Below are 27,394 nucleotides of genomic sequence, written 5' to 3' on the forward strand. Positions count from 1 at the left end.
AGAAAAACATCTATTTCTGCTTATTGACCATGCCAAAGCCTTTGATTGTGTGGATCATAATGAACTGTGGAAAATTCTGAAAGAGATGGGAATATCAGACCACCTGACCTGCCTCTTGAGAAATCTATATGCAGGTCAGGAAGCAACAGTTAGAAATGGACATGGAGCAACAGAGTGGTTCCAAATAGGAAAAGGAGTACGTCAAGGCTGTATATTGTCACCCTGCATATTTAACTTCTATGCAGAGTACATCATGAGAAACGCTGGGCTGGAAGAAGCACAAGTTGGAATCAAGATTGCTGGGAGAAATATCAATAACCTCAGATAAGCAGATGACACCCCCCCTTATGGGAGAAAGCAAAGAAGAACCAGAGCCTCTTGATGAAAGTAAGAGAGGAGAGTGAAAAAGTTAGATCATGGTATCTGGTCCCATCACTTCATGGCAAATAGATGGGGAAACAATGGAAACAGTGAGAGACTTCATTTTGGGGGGCTCCAAAATCACTGCAGATGGTGACTGCAGCCATGAAATTTAAAAACGCTTGCTTCTTGGAAGAAAAGCTATGACCAACCTAGGCGGAATATTAAAAAGCAGAGACATTACTTTGCTGACCAAGGTCCATCTGGTCAAAACCATGGTTTTTCCAGTAGTCATGTATGCATGTGAGAGTTGAACTATAAAGAAAGCTGAGTGCCAAAGAATAGATGCTTTTGAACTGCGGTGGGGAAGAAGACTCTTGAGAGTCCCTTGGACTGCAAGGAGATCCAACCAGTCAATCCTAAAGGAGAAGGACTGATGCTTAAAGTCAAACTCCAATACTTTGGCCACCTGGTGCAAAGAACTGACTCATTGGAAAAGACCCTGATGCTGAGAATGATTAAAGGCAGGAGGAGAAGGGGATGACAGAGATGAGATGGTTGGATGCCATCGCCAACTCGATGGACATGAGTCTGAGCAAACTTCGGGAGTTACTGATGGACAGGGAAGCCTGGCATGCTGCAGTCCATTGGGTTGCAAGGAGCAGGACACGACTGAGCAACTGAGCAAAAATTCTGGGGAGAAGCCAAGGAACTGAAGAAAAAAGTACTTTGTGCCAAGTGATTTAATCAGGAGAAAGACATTTGGCCACCTTCTTCACCCTAAGCAACCTTCCATTTGCTAAGGAAGAATTTCCCAGGGACATGGTAGCAGTACCTGTCAAAAGATATGCAGAATTCGACACAAATACATTTCCTTCTATTTACTTTGGAAATACAGATAACTATGTAGCATACAATTCAGACCACAATCACCTGTTACTTATTCCTTGAATTATAATTCAATACAATTTGATATCTCACAGACAAATCTTTCAGTATCAATGCAATGTTTATAGAGAACATTTCAATGTTACCTTTCTTCCAATTGCTCCATTCTGTTTTTTTGGAGGTGGAGGCTCAAAGATGCGTTGTTGCTGCTGAGGTGGGAGTGTGGAGTATAATGGAATGATTTTGATGTCACCGACTTCAGGGCCCAAATCATCAACCTCACGCTTTATTCTCTTACAGGCTTCATCAATTTCCTACAAAATAAAAGTTTAAGTGTGCAAACAGAATGAATACACACTGAAACATTTTAAGGATTTACCAGAATCCTAGTTCTATGCATCTTATTTTAGTCATCACAATTAATTCAGCAGATTTCATTGGGATTTCAGAAATAATCCAAGAAACTTTGATTTCTCTAGTCACATAAACACACAATTGCCTTATTGACATTCCATACCCTTTTTTCTTAAGAGTCAATGTCCTAATTAATTCTCAACAAATTGTACTAAAATTGAAATTTCTCACCCAGGAATATTTAACTGTACTCATAACCTTTTCAATTTTCACAATCTACAGGAAATTGATGTGCAAGATATTTTAAATAAGCCAATTAGGCTTTAATGTCACGTATCACTAATGCAATTATATGGAAGATTTGCTTCATTGTGCCTAATGAGAACACACACCTCTACAGTATCAACATAGATATTTAAGAACTAGGTTAACCCAAATATCTTAAAGCCTCTTCAAAAATTTCCCTAATACACAAAACAATTCCAACACATTTGCATTCAATTCCAGGTTTCAAGAGAGGACACAATGAATACTGGGAGGGTGTGAGAGACAGAGAGGTAGGTGAAGGCTCTAGGGGATGAGAAAGGGACTTTAACATGGGAAGGGAGCTATATTTAAAATTTTACAGAAGCTTTAGTTCAGTTAAACTCAGAAGTACACTAAATGATTTGGCAGTATGGCCAGTATCAATCAGAAGTTACCCTTATTGACAAATTATCCTTTATTCAAAAGACAGAACAATTTTTAAAAATTTACCAAGTAAACTTATTATATATTATAATCAAGCTAGAATAATTTTCCTTAAAATGATTTAACTAAAATGCAACTTTGTTTCCGTGTTAAAAGAATATATGTAAGAACAAAAACAGATTTTAAACCAATTTAAAACATACCAGCTTTCTGGAGTATTGATAAGGTCTTAAAAACTGTGACAAAGAAAATTACTAAAGATCTTATATACCAATTTCCTTTGAGGTATACAGTTTCCAAAAGAAATGAAAGTTTGCTATTCGTTGAAAAAAAAGAAAAAAGAAAGAAATATTTTTACCCAAAAATTGCTTTCAAATGCTGTATCTAGATTAGAATGCCCCTTGCTGGTATACAAAAACAAAATTAGATCTTAAAAAAAAAAAACACAAACACAATATAAACCCCAAACTATATATATATATATATATATATATACACACATACACATACATACATAGTTCTTAAAAACATATATAAATCTTGTATAGGAAAACTGATGCCAAATTCAGAATATTTTTCAATTCTGTTAATTCAGAAGTCACCAAATACCAGATTTTATATAGAAAGTTAAAAGCCCCAAATTGTGCATTTGCAGACTCTAGAAATTTTAACAAGATTATTCCAAATTTATTTGAAACTATCTGCTAAGCATGTATGGAGCTGAAACAAAATCACTACTGCATGTGATATAATGACAACGCTAAAGAGTGAGGAAAAAAAAATCCCACACTGTTTGTTTTTATGTAGACAAAGTTCTAAACATTATTTTTTTAAACTTGGCAACAAAATTTTCCCTAAATTTAACTGAACTTTCAGAATCAACACTGACAGTTCGAAAGACCAGAAAGCTCATTGACATTCATCAGCACAATGCAATCTTCTGCTTAGTCATGAACTGAGACAAGTTCAAGAGTTTCTGAATTGAGCAAGACTTTCAGCTCCAAAAGCATCAATATATATATTAGCAAATTAATTTAGACCCTACTAAAGAATCTAAACTCCTACATGTTGAAAAGACTAATTTCACTCAATGAAATTAAAGATGAAAGAATGTATTGCTTAAAGAATGAAGAGTTCAACATCTTCAAGTATTTACTTAAAACCATTCATATTTTAATTACAATCAGTGTTACCAAACTTGGTAGCACAGCTCCTCTAGGGAGTTCTACTAGGAACACCTGGTTTAACAGATTAACAACAACGAAAAAATCAACATTCACGTTTTCCAAACCTTCACTAATTAAAACTGGTCTTTCCCCTCCCAAATTAATTCAAGGGACTATAGAAACACTATTGTTTACATGGTTAAAATGGTAATATGGTTGTCATCTTTAAGTTTTGAGATAGATAAATTTTATGGGTACTATTCAAATTTATGGAGATGGGGTACAGAACTCCCAAAATCTATCACTTAACTGACCAAATAAAAATAACAGGCTCACAGACATGAGGAAAATAGTAGAATTGCTACTTTCTCCTCAAAGGTCTTCAAATTCCTCAAGACTAGCTAGTCGTATAAAAGAAACTTAAAAATTCAACAGGATACATGAGATAATTGGAGCTTATTCCTTTCCGTTCCCCAGCTGTGGGAGAGCTGCCAAAGTATCAGCCACAGAAATTCAACTCACAGAAAAGCATTTCAGGTCCCCAACAGAAGGCCATCTGATATTTCTTATAGAATTCTAATGTGCTTGACTATCTAAACATGATGATTATTTTGAACAGCCGTTTAAAAAAAACATGCTACTCATTCTAGAGAAAATGAGAAACTAGGGACCAGACACCAAAGAACAAAATGAACACAAATGCCTCAACACTGCAAAATATAAAAAAATTCTTCCATTCAAAATGCATACACAGACTTATACAGAGGTTTATCTGTAAAAGTTAATTTGCAACACACTGTATTTCCCAAAAGAACAAGTATGATTCTTTACTGGGAATGTTTGCAAACTGGAGGAGTATATCTACATCTAATGGGTAAAGGCCAGAGACACAATAAGCACCCTACTATGCATGGGGTTCCCACAGCAAAGAATTAATCAGCCTACAACATAAATAAGGACTTCCCTGGTGGCTCAGACGGTTAAGCCTCTGTCTACAATGCGGGAGACCTGGGTTCAATCCCTGGGTCAGGAAGATCCCCTGGAGAAGGAAATGGCAATCCACTCTAGTACTATTGCCTGGAAAATCCCATGGACCGAGGAGCCTGGTAGGCTACAGTCCAAGGGGTCGCAAAGAGTCGGACACGACTGAGCAACTTCACTTCACAACATAAATAGTGCTGGAAAAAACAGAAATAGTACTGGAAAAAAAAATGCAAGGATAAAAAAATTACTAAACAATTATAGTTCTTAATGCAACCATATTTAATTAAATATTATATATCAAGCATCCCTGTAGAATTTGAACACTAGTTACAGTTCACATTCTCCTGGAGGTTAGGCGGTCACACAGCAGACCACTGATTTTGATTATGTTAAAGAACTAGGGCAATTTCTCACTATATTATTTAGGGTGGTGTCACTAATGTACCACGGGCATTAAAATAGCTAAAACATTCACCTGGAACAGTGACTTTTAACCTAAGGGAACAGAAAAATGGCCTTTAGAGCTTGTTAAGGATGCAGAGAAGGCAATGGTACCCCACTCCAGTACTCTTGCCTGGAAAACCCCATGGATGGAGGACCCTGGTAGGCTCCAGTCCATGGGACTGCTGACATGACTGAGCAGCTTCACTTTCACTTTTCACTTTCATGCATTGGGAAAGGAAATGAATGGCAACCCACTCCAGTGTTCTTGCCTGGAGAATCCCAGGGATGGGGGAGCCTGGTGGGCTGCCGCCTATGGGGTCGCACACAGTTGGACACGACTGAAGCGACTTAGCAGCAGCAGCAGCAAGGATGCAGATTCTTACAGTATTTCATCTGTAAATTTCATCTGTTTCAGCAAGCCTGAAACAGGGCCAAGAACTTGCTTTAACAAATTCCCCTACCAAGGCAGGCAATCCACTGACCACACTTGAGAAAAAAATGTTCTAGAGCAGGGATCAGATTTCTTACTATAAAGGGCCAAAATTTTTTAGGCTTTGCATCCATATACCACCTCTGAAGCACATTCTTTGTTTTCATGTAAACCCTTAAAATATGTAAAAACAGTTCTTAACTAGCAGACCACACAAAAACTAAAACAAGGCGGTCAAACACATGTAACTAAATTAATTAAACTTCTATAAAATTAAATTTTAGTTCCTCCTCTCACTAGCTGCAATGCAAATATTCAAGTCCATTATATTGTTGTGGCTACAAAAACTAATAGTGTGGCATCTGGTTTCATCACTTCATGGCAAATAGATGGGGAAACCATGAAAACAGTGACAGACTTTATTTTGGGGGACTCCAAAATCACTGCAGATGGTGACTACAGCCATGAAATTAAAAAATGCTTGCTCCTTGGAAGAAAAGCTATGACAAACCTAGACAGCATACTAAAAAGCAGAGACATTACTTTGCTGACAAAGGTCCATCTAGTCAAAGCTATAGTTTTTCCACTAGTCATGTATGGATGTGAGAGTTGGGAGTATAAAGAAAGCTGAGTGCCAAAGAATTGATGCTTTTGAACTGTGGTGTTGGAGAAGACTCTTAAGAGTCCCTTGGACTGCAAGGAGACCAAACGAGTCAATCCTAAAGGAAATCAATCCTCAATTTTCACTGGAAGGGCTGATGCTGAAGCTCCAACTTTGGCCTCCTGATATGAAGAGGAGCTAAGTCATTGGAAAAGACCCTAATGCTTGCAAAAGACTTGAGAGCAGGAGAGGGGGGCAACAGAGGATGAGATGGTTGGATGGCATCATTGACTCAATGGACATGAGTTTGAGCAAACTCAGGGAGATAGTAAAGGATAGAGAAGACTGGTGTGCTGCATTCCAATGGGTTGCAAAGAATCAGACATGATTGAACAACTGAACAGCAACAACTATATTGAACACTATAGATATAAAAACATTTCCAGATGTAAAGGAAGTTCTAATGGAGTAGCACTGTTCTAGACACTTACTCAGAACACACTCTTAGATCAGACCCTACACCTGACCTAGCAAATAAAAATCTGCAAGATTTCCAAATGACTGGCATGTATATTAGTTTGAGAAGGACACTGTAGAAAATTCACAAAGCCTATTAAAACAAATGACAAACTTTCAGAAAACCTCTAAAAGAATTTATTTCACCCAGATAACTCACTGAGCTTACTTAAGCCATCAACAATTTCATAGCACACCTGTAAACATCCTGATAGAAATGAGTTTAGAAAATGCTGCATGTGAGAGTAAAATTCCTATTTTAAAAATGATGTAAAGTCTAAAGAATTTCAGCAATTCCTTCCAATTCTCAATAGACACATGCAAGAAGACAAAAACAAAACACAAACACTTGTTTTGATGGTAGATGGGCACCTGAGTTACCCAAATTCCCTTACAAACTAAATTACTGCCTAGAGTAACCAGATTTCATTCATGCCTCAGCAGAATGGCAAATTAGCACAAAACCACTTGCCACTCAGGTCTCTCCAAAGTTGAGATTAAAACTGCTAAATCTTGAAATTCTAAAAGCATTTAATATTCTCAGGATATCAACTAGAACACAAAGGCTAACGGCATAAAAGGGTATATTCCTAGAGTACATAGATAAAGGGAGTTATATACTTCACATATAAATACAATCATGCTGAAGAAAAACTTTATAGACATTGGGATGAGAAATACATGGTTAATATATGTTGGGTTCTTAAGTTTTAAATTGTTGTCTAATAGAAATAATATAAATAAGGAAGCAAATAATGACAATACCTCTTGACCAGTTAAGAAAAGTAGCAGATCTCCTTCTTCCTCTTCACACATATGAATTTGGATCACGGTTCGAATGGCCGCTTCAAGATAATCTCTCTCTGGTTCGGGAGTATAAAAGATCTCAACAGGATGTGTACGTCCAGGAATGGTTAAGAGAGGACAGTTATCAAAGTAAATCTGGAATTTTCCTGCATCCAGAGTAGCACTCATAACTATAACCTGAAAAGAAAACAGTAAATTATTTGAAGCTGTCTTCAAAGATTGTAAAGAGACGAGTAATGTTTACTGCTCCATATATATCAACTACGGTGTCTCTAGTGGCTCAGAGAGTAAAGAATTGGCCTGCAATGCAGGAGATTGTGGTTCTGTCCCTGGGTCAGTAAGATCCCCTGGAGAAAAGAAGGGCTACCCACTCCAGTGTTGTTTCCTGGAGAATTTCAAGGACAGAGGAGCAAGGCGGGCTAGTCTATGGGGTCACAAAAAGTCAAGACATGACTAAGCAACTAACACTTTCACTCTTCATAAATAAACTACCATATGTTTTCATGAAGCAACACCTTAACAACCAAAGTTTATAAAATTACATAAAAGGAATTGATATAAGACATCAATATGTAATATGATTGCTACTATGCTATTAAAAAAAAATGACAACCTTGCACACAGGGAAAAATAAAGAAGCAAAAAATAAAATAAAATAAATCAGTGGTACAAATATTTCTCCATTCTTCCAAATCATCTTTACTAAGCATAAGTTCTTCAGAAAATTTTCTAAAACAAACAGAGGTTTTCTATACTACCAAAAAAGCCACAGCAACAAAAGGTTGTTCAGGTGCCGGCTGCATGACTGTGTGGTCATCCTCTCTTTATTTAAATTACACATGACAAAACCCATTAAATAGAAAGCTCTCCCATTAAACATTCCACTATAGAGTTCTTAATTTCTACTTTGAGTTCCTCCCTCGAAATTTCAATAGCTCATAATGTTTAACCAGTAATAGTACTCATAGTTATTCAAATATATTCTTTAAAGTATACATTTAATTTTATAGTCAAACAAACTCAGTATCAATTCTTTTAAGACCCAGAATCTTTCTCCCCAGTGTACAAACCTCTGTAACACATACAATAACACTCAATACTAAGTTCCAATGAACTGCACACATACAATGCAAAAAGGGAACTTCAGAAAATTTGGGAGACAACAATGTCCACACAGTCAGTCAGTTTTAAGCCCTTATCAATACAGTAACACTGGCCAGGGTTTAAATGGTACAACGGATGGCAGGCAGGGGTGGGAGAGGGAAGAACCAAGACCCTAGGTTAAGGGAAGGCATTTCTGAGGAGCAGTATGTTCTGGATACAGTTATTCCACTCTCCAGCATTATGAGTTAGAATGAGTGAGTTTGTGTTAGGACAAGAACAGAGATTTGATCCTTAATGAAGGTATCCCCTGTACTGAATAAAAGGCAGGGTGAGCACAAGGTTCAAAAACACCATGACATAAAATCATTTAAAATGAAACAAAAAACTGGATGGACTATATAATGAAATGATTATAAACATATTACTAAGAAGAAGTACATTTAAAATCTAAAACAAAGACAGCAAGAAAAATTAAAAAAAAGTATAAACCACTGCTGGTACTCTCCATATTTGCTTTTATAGGTGATTATTTTTGTAGTTGTAGTGATCAGCATGTACTCCCTTTTAAATATATATATATATTCACATATAGGATTTTTAAAGAACCAAACAAATAAACTAATTCACCTTTAAATCTGATCTCTGTCTAACAACCTCCTTCAGAACACCCATGAGAATATCTGTAGCCAATGTCCTTTCATGAGCCTCATCAAGAATTATTACACCATAACGCTCCAAGAGAGGGTCATTCATTGCTTCACGAAGTAGCATCCCATCAGTCATATACCTATATTGACAAATAACATGTTGGTTATTTAGTGCGTTTAAAGTTTAAGACATAAATATGAAATGCAAAGACATCAGATAAATATAAATTAACCCTTGTTCAAAACAAATGTTATTATTTCATAATCAATTACAAAATTAAGCTTCCATAAAAACGTTTTATTGAATGTATCAAACAAGTTATACATTATCAAATTCCGTCAAATGAGACTGTAATACCAAAATGCACTGAGAAACAATGTTAATCTGATGACAGAATTAAACACATTTCACACAAATGCCAAAGTGAAAATGGTCACTTAAATAAATTTCTTAAAAACAAAATAAAATTTAAAATATTCAACTTGCAAAAACAAAACCAAGAAACCATTTTAAATTGCTTTATCACATTACAGCACTAAACTTGTTATTTCTTTAAAACTTCACTAACTTCCCACTTAAGCTAATAGGTTCAAAAGGGCTGAGACAGCATGAGTCTACCATCTTTTTTTCCTCAGTCCCATCTAATTCAATAAAATGATGGTAAAGAATCAGAAAAAGGAATACATGCATGAAATGAGGAGCAACATTACGCTGTGGAAATGCTGATGAATTACGGAAAGACAAGGCATACAGCATTATCTGTATCAATGAACCAAAGAGGAAAACTAGGTTTAGGGATGGTTTGAGAGAATCCAGGCACTCAGATGAAAGGTGGTGTGAGGAATAATTTGTATGGGTCAGTGAATCTCCTGTCTGTTCCCTTCTGGCTGCTACTGTCACTAATACAAAACATCCTGCATTTGGCACTTGGACAAAATGAAGTCTGCTTGCAAATGCTGAAGTCACAGGCCATTCAGTTAAATACAAATCCATGGTTTTATTTACATAATTAAACAAGTATAAAAATCTGAAGTCATCATTTATGACTTCACTATTCTGGCTCTATTTTTCACAAATTAATCTAATCTTTCAAGGACCAACTTTGTATTTTTAGCCAAAACCATCTGTTGAAGCACCAAGTTCAACAAAATGACAGTGTACAACCCAAGTGAAGCCTTCTCTTTATTCTGCCTAAACTTAGTTGTAGATTAAGACTTTTAGCAAAGAAATACATCTTTACTTGATATATTTTATGCTTCTTTCTTCTTTGGTCCTATTTTAAAAAGGCAACAATCACATTCTTGACACTGGCACAGCACTACCTGCAAAATTATTTTATATGAAGACCATGAAAGCAAAAACAGAGCCAATTAAACTATGACTCAATGCCTTAACCACAGTGCATGAATCAGCTACTCTAGTCTCTAGATGTTTTGAAATATCTTGATCTATGAGGACACTTGGTAATTTCTCCTGCGTGCAGGTATTACTGACACAAGCTCGGCAGTCCTTTTGCACATTATCTCAGTAGCAAAACATTAATACAGTTTCATCTACTTGTGGATAATTTCCTTAGTTTCAACAATACTCTTTTGCTTTGCAAGGCAAAAAACATGGATTGGTCACTCTTTGAACAATATCTGCTTAAACACTATCAAATTTATACCCTGTTGCTCAGTTTCCAAGCCTACTCAATTCAACACGGAATTTTAGTGTAGTTATTTTTGAAAATACTGTAATTAACGAACTCAACATATGTAGTTCCAGAAATATGTATTACTTATGTGAAGTGACGATATGTACAGCTAGATCAAGTTCAATCACTGACAACCATCTAACTTCCACCTGTAATACCCTCAAAAGACTGTAAAATGCATTCTGTTACATATTAAATTGTGATTAAAAAGTCACTAAGTATCAAACTTTCACTTGAAAACCCCTTTAAAAAACAATACCCCTTTATTTTGATCTTTCCTCAACAAGCTTCAGACCACCACAATGTGATGATGGCATCTAAAAGCCGAGCTGACCCAAATACTCATTATTTTTCTGAGAAGGTAACGATTACAAATGGCAGCTTACAGTTATAATTAATGAACTATTATTCGCTCTTTATTAACAATTATGCATTATCACCTGTACCAAGTTAAATGGTCAACTAAACCCAAATCCTCAGACTTCCAGATTCTAGAATCCAATCAGAATTAACATAGTTAAATTTGCTGCTTTCCCAGGGAGTATTAGCAGTTAACTTTTCCAGGGCTTTAAAATCAGTGGAATAGCCTGCTAAGACTAGGCATCAGTATACCAATTCCCAATCCCAGGCCCCTCAGACACTGACATACTCTCCTCAAAGTCCCACGACTTCCCTGGTGGTCCAAAGATTGAGAATTCACCTGCCAATGCAGGAAACACAAGTTTGATTTCTGGTCCGGGAAGATTCCAACATGCCCAGGGGCAAATAAACCCAAGCACAACTAGTGAGCCTGTGCTCCAGAGCCGCAAACCTGCAACTACTGAAGCCTGAACACCCTAGAGCCCTTAATCCACAACGAGAAGCAGCTGCAATGAGAAGCCAGAGCACTGCAACAAAGAGTAGCTTAGCCCTCACTCACAACTAGAAAGCTCTCGTGCACAACGAAGAAAAATTTTTAACAAGCCCAGAAAAAAAACGTAGAAAGCTATCACCTGATGATTTGCTAGATATATGATAAACCCCTTCCCCAAAAACCAAAGTAACCTGACAAAAAAGGCAGAACCAGGTTCTGATAGCCCTACAAAGACCCTAACTATTTTCTTTTACCTAGATCAAGTTTTACTACCTTCCACAGTAGCAATTCAATATTTACCCAGACTAAGGGGTGAGCCATAAAAATAGGGTGTCACAATAATAAGCTGTAATTACATAATTTTGAAGTTTTAGTAATGGACTAGTAGCCAAAATTTCCCAGGGCAGCCAAACTCTACATTTTACTGGGTATCCTATTATCCACAATGTTTCTCCAACTGTCTTGGGAAAATACTAGCTTAAAAAGTCATCAGTATCATCTAGGAACTTGTTAGAAATACAGAACTGGCTTCATTTGGGATCTACTTGATCAAAAAATTTGCATAGATAGCAACCTGTGTTTGCTTTCACGTTTTCACATTTTGATGCTTGCTAAGCTGCGGAAAAGTGTTAGTCACTCAGTCGTGACACTCTGTGACCCCATTAACAACTGCACACCAGGCTCTCCCATCCATGGATTTCTCTAGGCAAGAAGCCATTCCCTTTTCCAGGGGACCTTCCTGACCCAGGTATCCAACCCGAGTTTCCTGCACTGCAGGCAGATTCTTTACCATCTGACTTATTACCTGCTGTTTATTTTTTATTTACTTAAGACTACAGAAATGAAGTTAGACAAAAAGCAAATTCGAGCAATTTTTTATTCAAGTACAAAATGGGTTGTAAAGCTGCAAAGACAACTTGCAACATCAACAATGTGTTTCACTCAGAACCACTGAAGAACGTATAATGCAGTAGTGGTTCAAGTAGTTTTGCACAGGAGACGAGGCCTTGAAGACAAGGAGCACAGTGGCCGGCCATCAGAAGTTGACAACGACCAAATGAGAGTAATCACTGAAGCTGATCCTCTCATAACTACACGAGAAGCTGTCGAAGAACTCAACTACGACCATTCTATGGTCGTTCAGCATTTGAAGCAAACTGGAAAGGTTTGCTGAAAAAGCTCAGTAAATGGGTACCTCATGAGCTGACCACAAATCAAAAAAATTGTTCTGAAGTGTTGTCTTCTCTTATTCTATGCAACAACAGTGAACCATTTCTCAATCGTATTGTGACATGCAACAAAAAGTGGATTTTATACTACAACCACCAATGACTAGCTCAGTGGTTAGACCAAGAAGCAGCTTCAAAGCGCTGAAATTTGCTTCAAAGCGCTGAAATTTCCCAAAGCCAAATTTGTACCAAAAAAGGTCATGGCCACTGTTTGGTCTCTGCCCATCTGATCCACTACAGCCTTCATGGAATCCTGAGATACCATTACGTCTGAGAAGTATGCTTGGCAACTCAAAATGAGATGCACTGAAAACTGCAATGCCTGCAACTATTAGTCAACAGAAAAGGCTAAATTCTTTGCCACAACGCACGACTGCACGCACGTTGCACAACCAACAGTTCAGAAGTTGAACAAATTGGTCTATGAAGTCTTGCCTCATCCGCCATATTCACCTAACCTCTCACCAACCAACCAGTACTTCTTCAAGCATCTCGACAACTCTTTGCAGGGAAAATGCTCCCACAGCAGGGAGGCAAAAAGTGCCTTCCAAGAGTTGAAGCATGGATTTTTTTTTATACTACAGGAATAAACAAACTTACTTCTCGTGGGCAAAAATTTATTAATAAAGATGTGTTTGAGCCTAGTTGCAATGACTTAAACTTCATTGTCTGAAACTGCAATGGTATTTTTAAAATTATTATTTTTTCCACTCATGATCTTTTAAATTGAGGTATAGTCAATTTAGGGCTTCCCTCAGAGCTCATCACTTCATAGCAAATAGATGAGGAAACAGTGGAAACAGTGGCTGACTTTATTTTTTGGGGCTCCAAAATCACTGCAGATGGTGATTGCAGCCATGAAATTAAAAGACGCTTACTCCTCGGAAGGAAAGTTATAATCAACCTAGACAGCATATTAAAAAGCAGAGACATTACTTTCTCAACAAAGGTCTGTCTAGTCAAGGCTATGGTTTTTCCAGTAGTCATATATGGATGTGAGAGTTGGAGTATAAAGAAAGCCGAGCACAGGAGAATGGATGCTTTTGAACTGTGGTGTTGGAGAAGACTCTTGAGAGTCCCTTGGACTGCAAGGACATCCAACCAGTCCACCCTAAAGGAGATCAGTCCTGGGTATTCATTGAAGGACTGATGTTGAAGCTGAAAGTCCAATATTTTGGCCACCTGATGCGCAGAGCTGACTCATTTGAAAAGACCCCGATGTTGGGAAAGATTGAAGGCAGGAGGAGATGGGGACGACAGAGGATGAGATGGTTAGATGGCATCACTGACTCAATGGACATGCGTTTGGGTAATCTCCGGGAGTTGGTGATGGACAGGGAGGCCTGGCATGCTGCGGTTCATAGGGTCTCAAAGAGTCAGACACGACTGAGTGACTGAACTGAACTGAACTACAGGAGCTGAGATGGTAAAAGCATCTGCCTGCACTGCAGAAGACCCAGGTTCAATCCCTGGATCGGGAAGATCTCCTGAAGAAGGAAATACTTTCCCACTCCAGTATTCTTGCCTGGAGAATCTCATAAACAGAGGAGCCTTGCAGGCTACAGTCCATGGGATCGCAAAGAGTCAGACACGAATGAGAGACTGACAGACACATAGCTGATTTATAATGTTATGTTTATTTCTGCTGCATAGTAAAGAGATTCACTTACATATATTTTTAAAATATATATTCTCCATTATGGTTTACCACAGGATACTGAACATAGTTCTCTGTGTTATACAGTAGGACCTTGTTTAAGATATGCATTTTAAAACAGCACCATAAAAATGACTGTCAACCAGGTAGCAATATGTCTGGAAAGCTGACAGAAGCATCTTAGATTCCAAAAAGAAATACAAATGGCTCATAAGTACATGTAAAGATGCTCAATTTCATATAAAAGATAAATGCAAATTAAAATCATACTGAGATTTCACTTTTTAACTTACAATATAGACAAAGATAAACATGTTCCACAACGAAGTGTTGGCAAGGCCATAGAAACAGATACTCATTTGCTCATCCCTTAGTCAGAGTAGCTAAAATATGGCAACAGCTAATAAAATTCCAACTCACCCTCTGACCCAACCAGTTTCATTTTTAACAAACTCATTTCACAGATATACTCACCTGAACATGTGTGAAAAAATGCGTGTACAAGATTATAAGAGAATACTAAGGACACCAACTGATTTTAATAAAAGAAGCTGTAAATTCTGAATGTCCATCTAAGGAATTAAACTATTCCCTCATTAAAATGAATGAAAAAACTTTACACTGTTCTAGAACAATCTCCAGGGAAAATATAAGTGAAATTAGCAGCCATATGTCTTGAACCAGCCCTACTATTAAAGCTGAAGTTTAATATGTTCTGAAAATCCTAGTTGTGTGCTGCTATTCCAATCCTGTTAGGGTTTTGGTTACCTTTCAAAGTATAGGCTTTATTCTGGCATGACTAAACATGCAGATAAATCAAAACTGTTTCTAGAGGATCCAAAATTCGTTCAGCATGACCAAAAGAAATTCCTGGTATCTATTTCACAGATCTAGTAAAACCTAAGTAATTAGATTTACTACCTTACAAATACTTACACATAAATAATTCTATGGAGCTGAAGAATGAGAGAGAAATAACAGCATATACAGTGATTCAGGACATATGCTTTTTGCGAGACAAACCTTGGTCAAGTCCCTGCTTTCTTACTGGTGTTCTAAGTTCAACTTCCTCTAATGCTCCATTTGAAAAATAAGAATACGGTGGCTATCGTTCAAATTAAATAAAACAATATATATAAACCACCTAAATGCACCAACTGTCTGGCACTTGGTAAGTATTCAATATAGCAGAACTGCACACTACACTCTTAACTAACCTAATGAATGAATCCTTGGGAAAATCAATCTTACTCTACAAACATATTAGAATATAACCACACTTCTGTCCCTACCAACTAGGCCAATATCATCTTATGTTACACAGTGATAACCTTTTAGGGTAGAAAAGAGTTGTATGTATGTATCCTAAGTTATATGCTTCAGAAAAGCTTGAAAAAGATAAATCACAAAAAAACCATCAAATGTGAGATAACTATAGAAGAGTGAAAAAGGAATTCCAGAAGACTGAACTCTTAAAATTCAAGAAAAGCAACACCTGTGTATTTTGCAAGTGTCTCAGTTTAATCTCACTTTAACAACTAGACATTTTACTAAGTAATAGAACTACAAAGGGCTCATACTCAAGGAAATGGTGTTGGTTCTACACTAAGAGATTGATAAATGAATGTGTTAAGTTTTAGGTTAAAATAAAATGTTTAAAGTTCACATAAAATTTCTATTTACCATTAAGTTTTTAGACTAATCCATTACAATCCAGTTAAGTGACGTCTCTATTAAAGAAAAGCTACCTACGATAAAACGCCTACACAAACAGGTTTGTGTGTGGTAATTTCTTCTAACTTATAATGGATCAAGACTTCTGAAAGAGACCATGACCAAAAGTAGTACTTAATGCAATTTTCTACATGTAACTTACTTTTTGTTCAAAGCCCCTATCAGCAGAATACTTCTCTGAATGACAACAGTAAGGAACAAATGACAAAGCTAAAACAGCTTGCATTTATCAGGGATAATATTAGAAGACAAAACCATATATAGTGATTTTATAAAATATTGTTCTTTTCACCACCAAATATGATGAGTCTAAATACCCTACCCATCCTTCACAATATCAACACTATGAAATGGTTGCTGCTGCTGCTGATCTAAGTCACTTCAGTCGTGTCCAACTCTGTGCGACCCCATAGATGGCAGCCCACGAGCCTCCGCCGTTCCCTGGGATTCTCCAGGCAAGAACACTGGAGTGGGTTGCCATTTCCTTCTCCAATGCATGAAAGTGAAAACTGAAAGGGAAGTCGCTCAGCCGTGTTCGACTCTTAGAGACCCCACGGACTGCAGCCTACCAGGCTCCTCCGTCCATGGGATTTTCCAGGCAAGAGTACTGGAGTGGGGTGCCAATGCCTTCTCTGATGAAATGGTTGATCATCCCCCAAAAAGCCAACAATTTTTAAACATGTTTAGAGTGAAAGCTATTATACTTACTGAACAGCTACTGATAAAACTCATCAAATGACCTTCATCCATCAAAACAACTGTTTTCTTGTGTCAATTAGTACTTCCATATGACATGGGTACAAAGAGTTGATCATGTATTTTAAGTATATATACAAATCAGTTTAAAAAATAAAGTTTTTTTTACCTCTTTCAGAGGGCTTCCCTGGTGGCTCAGACGGAAAAGAATCTGCCTGCCACGTGGGAGACCTGGGTTCAATCCCTGGATTGGGAAGATCCCTAAAGAAGGGAATGGCAATCCACTCCAGTATTCTTTTGCCTGGAGAATCTCATGGACAGAGCCTGGTGGACTACAGTCCATGGGGTCACAAAGAGCTGGACACGACTGAGCAACTAACACACCTCTTTCAAGTGATCTGGCTATTTCCGGACTCACCTCTAACTTACACAGCTCACATACAATTCCCTAGCACAATCTAGGTTTACATTACTGTGTAGAAAAATAAAGGTGGCAGCATCCAATCTGATTCGAAAGTGTAAGAAACTGCTGTGTTCCAATAGCAAAGACATCCATTAATAAATAATGGTGAATAAGAATGAAATCAATTACTGAGCTTTTTCTTTCAATGTCCAACATTTGTTTAATGGACTATTAGATTGTTAGAACGTAAATTCTTATTAAAATTTTGAGTTATTTCTTTAGGCCTAGAGTGCCATGAAAAACTCCTGACATTAAGCATGCTATAAACCAAAGCAGCATGAGAATGTCTACTCTACTTAAAATCCAACTTATCCACCTAGTTAACTTGCCTATCTAGGTCTCGCCATCCTTCTCAGCTCAAATGAAGTACTTCCTCTTTTGTGAAATCATCTATACAATTCATGTGACATTCAAACTACCTTAATTGCTTCACAGCATACCTCCTCTATCAAGTCAGGAAAGAGTCAACGACACTGACATAGCTCCTTAATAAACATAATGCTCCTTTCATTTGTAAAGGAATAAAGATTTATATAGGTTGAAGTTTAATTTGACATTCTCAGCAAAAGCATTACCCCTTATGAATAACACTAATCTTACTATAGCCACAACACTATGTAGCATTATATTGGCTACAATGAGTACAAACCATCAAATGTGAACAGTCATATGGAAAGGTGCCATATGGTATTCTGAATAATGTGGAATCTAAAATGTTTTAATGCAATTCCAACACTTAAAAAAAGCCAAACAGAAAACATCACATCTTATTTATCAAATACATAGCCTCCTAGTTATTAACTTACATGCTGAAGATCAGCAGCCTAAGCATACAGCTTTATTTTGGCAAACAGCCAAAATACATTTGGTATGTGTTTCAGAATTAGAGATCTAATCAAGCTAAAGAAACACCTAAGAAATTAACAAGAAATAAGGAAACGATATGGCAACCCACTCTACTATCCTTGCCTGGAAAATCCCATGGACAGAGGAGCCTGGCAGGCTATACGGTTCATGGGGTTGCAAAGCGTCAGACACAACTGAGCCACTGAGCATACAAGGAAATTAAATCATTTTTTCAAAATATACTGCTTATTCCTCACATTTTCATAACTTTTGAAGGAAATGATCTCTTATCTTTACAACAGAATTTACAGAAAGCTAGGATGGACGTGTATGTTCTTAGTATTTTCTTAAAAGGTGTTGGCACTATAAACAAAGAGAAACTTCTGTAACTAACCCCTTGCAAGTGCTTTAAATACAAAGGTCAAATGTAATACTATATGTCGACCTTTAGGAAATCAAGTTAGCTTTGTATGAATTTAAAGTCAACAGACTTTTTTTCTAAGGTGACAACTGATTTTTTTAGTTTCTATGACAGGAACTGCTGAAGTGGTAAATAACCACATTTATTCTTTACACCTACTCCTTTCTGAAGATCCAGTAAAACTACTTTTCCCTAATTCAGAGATGCACTTGAATTAGAACAAAGCCCACCATACAACAGATGCTCAATAAATTAGTTTATAATTGATGGTTATATAATAATCTCTAAAGACCAGATTTGTTTCCACATCTTACCTTCAACCCTAAAAGAATATTTGGATTCATTCATTCATTTCATATTGACAATATCAATGTTTAATTCATTGTAATTCAAATTGTAATTGTAATTCACATTGTAATTCAAATACTGTATTAAAAGGGACTTCATTAAACTAGCTTTATAAGTCAATTTTAAATTAACCAGGTTAACTGGTTAATAAAATACAACAATTTCTCACAGTGAAAATCTACCACCACTATCAGCAGCAGCAAGAGAAGAAACGTTGACTTAGCACTTGCTGTGTTACAGGTATTATTCTAAGGGACACACAAAAATTACATATTTGATTTGAGAACAATCCTAAGATGTAGCTGTTATTGTCAGCTCCATCTTCTGAAAAAGCCGTAAGCTCAAGGAGGTTAATTAACGTGGACAAAGTCACAGCCAGTAAGTGGCAGAACTAGGACACAACTAGGCACTATGATCCTAGAGTCTACAAGGTTTCCTTTTGATTCTTTTCTCAAGTTTTTAGAACAAGACTGCCTTGTAGAAATTCACTCTGGAAACTCTAAGTAGTCATGCAGCTGGTCCTTCAAACTGTTTCCTGAGGTCCCAAAGAATCTGCTATGGCAATGGCTGGTAAATCCTCCCCAAGTAGCAACCTTAGAGGTTCTGTTATACTAGGCTCTTGTATTTGTTATGTACTTTTAGGTTCTCTTTCATCTTCTCACCTCGATTGCCTTTTGGAAATTAAAAAATTCCCCAAGTTTCTGAACCATGTTCTGTGAAATAGTACTTCTTTAGTTGGTTTGTTCAAAACATCTCTCCCTTAGGTTTTACAAAGGGTTTATCATATCTTAAAACCCAGGCTGTTTATTTTCCCCATCACTCAATTAGATCTAGACTATGTCCTATCTTAATTGTTCCTGATTTCCAGAAGCTTGTCCTTAAGTTATATAAAAGATAAACATCTCAAGATGCTTACCTACTCTTACAGAGCTAACAGCATGTGTCCTCCAAGAAAGAGCTGCAACACTTTCTGCTTCATACACATTATCCCAGACTGAGTTCCTAGCCTTCTGACAAATTCCAAAACTGAAATGAAACTGATACTTAAAAGCAAACAATTCAGAATAAAAGGCAAATTATATACACCAAATCAACCTATCACTGTACCTTCTCCACCAAGGCAAGTTTAAACAATCAGGGAAAATGTCTTTCTGTGAAAACTCTACCCTTTCCACAATTATGTTCACTGATAGTGTTCACTTATAGTGTACACTGTAGTGACAAATTTTCACACTCCTCTGCTGCCCCTTCCATGTCACTTTTTTTTTAAAAAAAGGATCCATGCACAAGTATACAGATACAAACTCCCTTCCCAATGGGTTTATGTTCCAATCAGGTTAAGAAAAAGAATCAAACCTATCTTTGATTATCCATACTGTCTATAAACCTGTCCTGAACCATCTCAAAACTGATCTGCCTTAGAAATGCTGACTTACACAAATCAGTGTAAGTAATATGAAGACTACAGTGCCTTCAAGCAAAAAGTATGCTTTTTTTTCCATTCAGGAAAAAAGGGTTTTTATTTTTTTTTAATTTCTTATTTTTTTTTCCCGCCTGGATGAGAAGTTCCAGGCATTTGGGGTGTGCTCCTGCTGCTGCACAGTGAATTGGACTGATGCCACTCCAAAAAGGGTTTTTAAAAATGGTGCTCCATGTGCCTAAAGTCTGTACCCCTATTGCTACTCCTGGCAAACCATTACTTTTACTTCAGTTCTTGACTGAAATTCTGCCTTCTCTTTTCCAACCTCAAGTGAATTCTCAAACCATGCTTTCAAATACACTCCAAAATTCTTTCAAAGCCTAATCACAATTTGAAATTTTATATTTACTGTGTATTTGCTTAATGTGGACGGGGCCAGTTTTACTTTTACTACTATACTTAGCACTGCCCAACACACAGAAGGTACTCAGTTATTAGCTGACTGAATGAATGACTAAGCATTACTTGCGTAAGTTAAAGTTACTAGGTTCCCTCGGTATCACGATCTCTCAGTAATTTTATAGTTTGAGGAAAAAACAAATAGGAAGCATATCACCAAAAATAATAGTGAAATTAGCTACCAAAATAATAATGTAAATATTAAATATTTTAACTACCTCATTGAGGTACCCCCCGCCCCAATAACTTCCATTCCAAGATGGCCAAAGGAACATACGTACATTGCAAAAGCAATACTTTAGGAGAAAACAAAGATGGGAGCAGGCAAACACACAGCAAATTATAAAAACCATTTAGCAGTGGTGGTTTTGAAAAGTAACTTGCCTACTGGGACTGGATAGCTATTTAAGGCTAGTTTAACACAGTGTACACAAATTTACACTAGATCCAATCCTAAGTAGAGCAATATTAAGACCCATAATGTAGACACTTATGTGTCCCAAACACTGGAGAAACTATCTTTGGACCATTAGCGTATAAAGATGAAGCTAAAGTAGTCTCAAACAAATTAATTAGTAAACCAGCATTTATGTAGTGTACACAATGAATCAGGAAGGATATGGTTAAATTCTCAGCTCCTCAAGCAGAATCTTTATGAGTTAGTCCTCATCACCATCCTTCTACAGTGAAGATTAAAGGCTTCTTCTGGCTACAAAGTAGATACATAGGCATTTTATATCTACACATGAAAACAGTTAATGTAGGGCTCAATGGAGGGCTCAAATAGTCATCTGATACTTGTCTGATGTATTCACTCTTCCTACCCAATTAACTACATAACTAATTCTAAGTTAAAGCTTTAGCTACTTTGAACATCTGGGTTCTCAAGAAACAAGTTGATGGATGACTACACAAAATATATCTAGGGATTCATAAGACACTGCACTTAATAAAGCACTCCCATTAGTTAAAACTACCACTCACTCCATACTAATAGGATGTGATATCACTTAAAGACAATACTAGGTTACCTTCTAGCTCTTCAGAAGATTCCAGAAGAAATTCCAATAAGCTTACCCTATAAGAATTAAGGTTTCTTTTTAAATTTAAATAAAGCCTCTAGAAACCATTCCGTAAAAAACATCACAATGCCAAAGACAGAGCTCTCAAATCTGTTGTCATTCTTTCCCTATTAACTGAACTAAAATCTTTCCCAAGCACGCATCTTTTGAAAGCCTACCACTTCCTACTACAAACATTTATACATTTTGCCCTAATATTGCATGTAACTTTCTCATCTCCCAATTCCTAAATTCTGCTCTCCCTGCTCAACTATGGCTTACTTAAAAAAAAATTCAACACACAGTAAATCAAATGTCATATTGTTTCTCCTAAAGGTGAGCAAAATCTGCACTTTATTATCCTCAATTCCTTGACATTATCTAATCTTAAAGTAATAAAAAATAAGTTTAGATTTTAGGTAACACTTTTGTCAATTATACTGTATTTACAACTGATAAATACCATGACTGTCACTAAAAATTTATTCAGTAAAGATTAAGGTCTAAGTCAAAAACACACCTCATAAAGTCATAAAGACAAGCTGACTGAAGTAAACACTTAAGTTCAATTACTATTAACAACTAATTAATAAAGCAATTGGAAATTATAATAAAATAATAAATCAAAGAAAATGAGATGAGATCTTAAAGGTAACAAGGTTTTGATTATGGAAAAAAATTTTAAGTTGTGATAGCACAGTTACATTTAGAGAAATCTTATTTTTGAGACAGATGCACTGAAATATTTACAGATCAAAAGTATATGATGCCTAGGATTTGCTTCTTATTTTGGGGGACACAGAAATGGGTTGAGATATGGATGAAATAAGATGAGTCAACTCTGAAGATGCAAGACAAATAAATATAAGTTTATTACAGCATTATTCTACTTTTACATACATTTGAAGTTTTCTGTAAAATACATAGCTTCCCCTGTAACGCTGTATCAAAGTCTGCCATCAAAGACTCCTGTCACTGTCTATGTAACATCTTACCAATCACTGTCTTCTAAAAACAACCTCAGGGGGAAGACTGTATCAAGACAAAGAACTCATTTTAAAAAAATGAATGAACTGTCATACACATACACACGGAATAAACAAAAGATTTTCAAAAGAATTACCATCAGGCAACAAACATCACACTATTTATGCTGAATGCAAGTGTGAAGATGAAGATGAGAAATCAGGGAAGTTAAAGTATTAGAAAGAAGCTCAATATGGTTGTCAATCATATTAGAAAGAAGTTCAATACGGTATAACGAAGAGGTTTTTGAGGAGACTCTAATAAGAGTGTATTACAAAAGATTGCTCCTTTTAGTTCAAAACACATCCATGGTAACACCAGTGTAATTAGTATCAAAAGCCCTCTACCCCAAATAAATCATATCCCTTCCCATACATCCTTCTTTCTACAAATATTTTTCCTTTACTAAGATATATCATCTACCTTTCTGTCATATTGAAATGATACACTTCACCTAAGATATAGCACCAAGTAACTAAAATCTGACCTATGAACTTCAGTGTCTACTGAACAGCTATATATATTACTAACAAAAAAAAAAAAGAATCCATATTAAAAAGTCATCTAGTAAGCATAAGAAGGTTTAATCTGGATTATTCTAAAACTGGATAACTTGAGACTCCACTAGCAAGGTCTGCTATCTGGTGGCAGAAAACTAAAAGCAGAAGGGAAACAGTGTCCATTTTTAAAGACAGTACTTACTTAAGAATGGTTTTTGCACTACTGCAGTCTTCAAATCGAATGGAGTAACCAACTTCCTGGCCCAACATCACATCCATTTCATCAGCAACTCTCTGAGCCACACTCATTGCAGCCACTCTCCTGGGTTGGGTACAGGCAACTCCTCTTTTGGGTCCTGGTAATGATCGCATGTACTCCACACACCACTGTGGAATCTATCAAATAATTTCACATTTAAATTAATTCTACTCTGCCTACACATCGAGTATGTTTAACATGAAGTGTTTTATCTCATTCTAAAAATTTAAGACAAAATTCAATTTAGGCACATCACAGTTATTATTTACGACTCCAACTTTTAATAGCATGAGCTCTCCAAGGCAAGGAAAGGTCACAGACAACACTGATATGATGTAAACCACACCTCAGTGAGCTAAGTACACTGAGCTGAATATGCTGTATGGTATCAATGTTCCACCATCAAGCATTTTTCTATACATAGGGGGAAAAAACTCAACTTAGGAAAATTCTAAGTTTCTAACAAATGTTAGTTCCCCAAAATATTCTAAGAAACTGTTAACTTAAATTCTTATACAATGTCAGTTACAAAGTAATGCACATAAAAGTAAAAATAATATCTATTTGCAGTTATAAAGTTGCATCTTTCAATTCAATTCAAATTTGTTATGTTAGGGATTTCCCTGGCAGCCCAGTGGTTAAGACTCCACTATTCCAATGCAGGGAGCACAGGCTCTATTCCTGGTTGGGGAACTAAGATCCTACATGCTGTGAAGCACATTCAAAATGTTAAAAAAAAAAAACAAAAAAAAAAACAGCTAAGTCAAGAGAATCTAACTCCTATCCTTTTCCCCTCAGAAGTATACACAACAGTAACATCCTAAAGGTTAATTTTAGGAAGATCTTAAAATTAACTCTCAATCTCAAACTCAATAGAACCTAGAGAAGTAGCAATAGCACTTCCCTGAAGGAGTGCAATGAAGGGTACAGAAGGGGAGGGGGAGACCAACAGATATAAGCAGCTGGTTGTTGCCATGATGACAGTGCATTTCCTGGCTGTTTCATTATCAACAGAAGCTCAGAGATCCTCTAATTTAATGGTTCTTTCTCCACCCATCTACCCGAAAAAGAACCATGGGAAAAATCTTAAGTGCTTACTACATTAAACTGGAACCCACTGCTACAAAGACACAATGGGTCTCCATCAAAGCCCTCAAGTCTATCTGGTTTTAATGTTACAGGAAACATGGGAATTTTTTTGGTATAGAATTTGTACAGTGATATTTGAAGAACACTGGCTGTTGTACTATTATTGCATTGTAGTCAGGTTTTCTGCAATTTTGGGATAACTGCTGTCATTGACAAGTATCTGAAAGGGGAAAGGAGAGATTATGCTGCTTCTCTAGGAATGTAAATACGCGTATCTTTAAAGGACTTAAAATGAACACAAATACTAAACTAAAATAGAAGGGCATCTCTGGGCTTGTAAACCAACAGATCGAAGTTTATGTGGCTTTCCAGAAAAGTTTTATATGTATCTTCATTTCAGCAAACTGCCTACAAAGGCAAAATGTACTTCATATGATCAAACAAAATGGAATTCAAATAAACATTCATTGGTCAATTAAAGTTATTAAAACTTAATTCAGAACTCTCAAGGCAAGAACATTCACAGATTTTTAAATTCACTCTAGTGAAACAAATAGCTTACTCCCACTTTAAAAATAAGATAGGAACAACTTTGGCTAATTCATCAGTTTTTGAACTTTTGATCTCAGGACCTCTTTATACTTTTAAAATAACCCAGGATACCCAACAACTAATACATTCCTTGTGTTAGGAAATTAAAACTGAAAACTTGTTAAAATATTTATTAACTCCTTAACAGTAAAACCCCATTCTATGTTAGCCTTAACAGTTTCTATGAAGAAAGTACATCCTAAAAAACAAAATTTAGCAAGAGACTACACTGTTTTAGATCTGCTTATCTCTAATGTCTGGCTTAACAGAAGACAGTTAATTGCTTCTATTTTGAATGTACTACAATATTTGTTTTAAGTATATAAAAAAATCTCAGGAACTCTGAAAGGATTTCAGGAACTTCCAAGGTTTCTAGACAAGATTTGGAACCTGGCTCCATCAATATACCTATCCATATTTCTAAGAATAGCATTAAGAAGGGAAGTACATCATGAAATATGCTACTGACTTGCTCAAGCCAGATATCAGTTCTAAGCCATCCCTTCCCTAAGCTTCTTCCCTTCCTTCAATTGTGACCATCTACCTAAAAACTGATCCATAGCCCTCAGTCTCCTTGTTTTATATATCATCCTGAGTGATTTATTTATTCTTGTCATACATAAATGTCAATCCCAACCCTAGTGCTACACCTGACCTTATCATTTCACTTGAAGAATGGCTGATTTTTTGGTATCCTGAATCCAACAAGTTTAAAACCAACACCACTTCTCACCTTTCTCCAAATACTTAAAAATCCCTCCCATGTCTCCTACTCAACAATAGTAACATCTTAACTCCAATCTGTCTTTTTTTTCCTGGCTACACAGCATGGGAGGTCTTAGTTCCCTAAGCAGGACTGAACCAATGCTCCCTGCAGTGGAAGCATTGGGTCTTAACCACTGGACTGACAGAAGTCATCAACCTGTCCTTTATTCTCCATTCTACCACTCTATACAAAATCAAATTTTATGACTTCCTACAAAGCCTGTCATCAAAATTCTCACTAGACGGGACATTTCTATAAAATTCCTTGTCATTTCCCTTCAACCTAAAGGTTCTGCTGGCCCCTTGATCTACAGCAAGAAAGCTACCGTTTCAGTCTCCCCAGCCCCACCTCCGTCTCCAAACACACACTACACACTCTGGCCAGGGGATATGCTTTCTCTTCTCTCTAAACATATGCCCTTTCTCATGCTGTCCCTTTGGCTGAATTAGCTTTAGTTTTTTATTTGGCTATAGTATATGTATACCAAATTGCAATGTACAATGTCTTCACTATCAATCTCAGTCAAAAGTTAAACTACGGTAGATTTTGTTTGGAGAATTTAATTTTCTGCCAGGCACACACACACAAAAATTACTCAAAATGGCTGACAATTCTTAACGGTTTTGAGTCAAAATTCAGTAGAAGTATGCCAAAAAAAATATTTGCATCAAATTCATTATTTGAAGAGTTCCCTTCAAATCCCCCAAATGCCCTGCAACCCTAAGTATCCAAGTATCTTAAGTATTAAAAACAAACAAAAAATCCCAAGTAACAATCCAAATAATCACAAACCTCTTGTTCTGAGTTCACCTGACCTTCTTCTCTACTAACTGCTTCTAAATAAGCTCATCTCTGAAATAATGTTAACCATGTAAGACCCCAGAAGAGCAATATGAAGTAACTTTGGCTATGAGACAAAGGTAAAAAGTTTTAAATACTGAACCCAATCATACCTACTATGTAGTTTAGGGCAACCTACTAAACCTCTCATAAATCTCAATCTCCTTTTGCTCATCTGTAAAATGGTAACTAACAACTTCCTTGCATGGCTGCTGAAAAAATGCATTAATACACAGTACACAGTGCCTGGCTTTACTCAACTGCTGATGAAACAAACTACATAAACCACTGAAATAATTATTAAAAACATTAAACTAATAAGTTCAGAGTTATATCGTTCCATGTATTTAATTCTTTAAATTTCCATAAGGTGATAAAAATAAAGCAACAGTTTTAGTTTCTAACATCAACACTGCATTTCCTCCACTTTAAAAGAAATATCATATTA

At 36.4% G+C, this 27,394-nt stretch overlaps 1 protein-coding gene across 1 annotated transcript in view; it reads right to left on the reverse strand.

The window, feature by feature from the left end:
* DHX15 (DEAH-box helicase 15) overlaps window positions 1-27,394 on the reverse strand; it is a 53,973-nt gene that overhangs the window by 17,888 nt on the left and 8,691 nt on the right. The window contains exons 3-6 of the mRNA NM_001098018.1: window positions 23,604-23,797; window positions 8,972-9,131; window positions 7,199-7,417; window positions 1,395-1,562 (exon numbers count right to left, since the gene is read on the reverse strand). Of these exons, the coding sequence (NP_001091487.1) occupies window positions 1,395-1,562; window positions 7,199-7,417; window positions 8,972-9,131; window positions 23,604-23,797 (741 nt within the window). The remainder of the gene's footprint in view (window positions 1-1,394; window positions 1,563-7,198; window positions 7,418-8,971; window positions 9,132-23,603; window positions 23,798-27,394) is intronic.

This window comes from Bos taurus, chromosome 6, assembly GCF_002263795.3.
Source record: "Bos taurus isolate L1 Dominette 01449 registration number 42190680 breed Hereford chromosome 6, ARS-UCD2.0, whole genome shotgun sequence".
In the NCBI taxonomy this organism is placed as follows: domain Eukaryota; kingdom Metazoa; phylum Chordata; class Mammalia; order Artiodactyla; family Bovidae; genus Bos; species Bos taurus.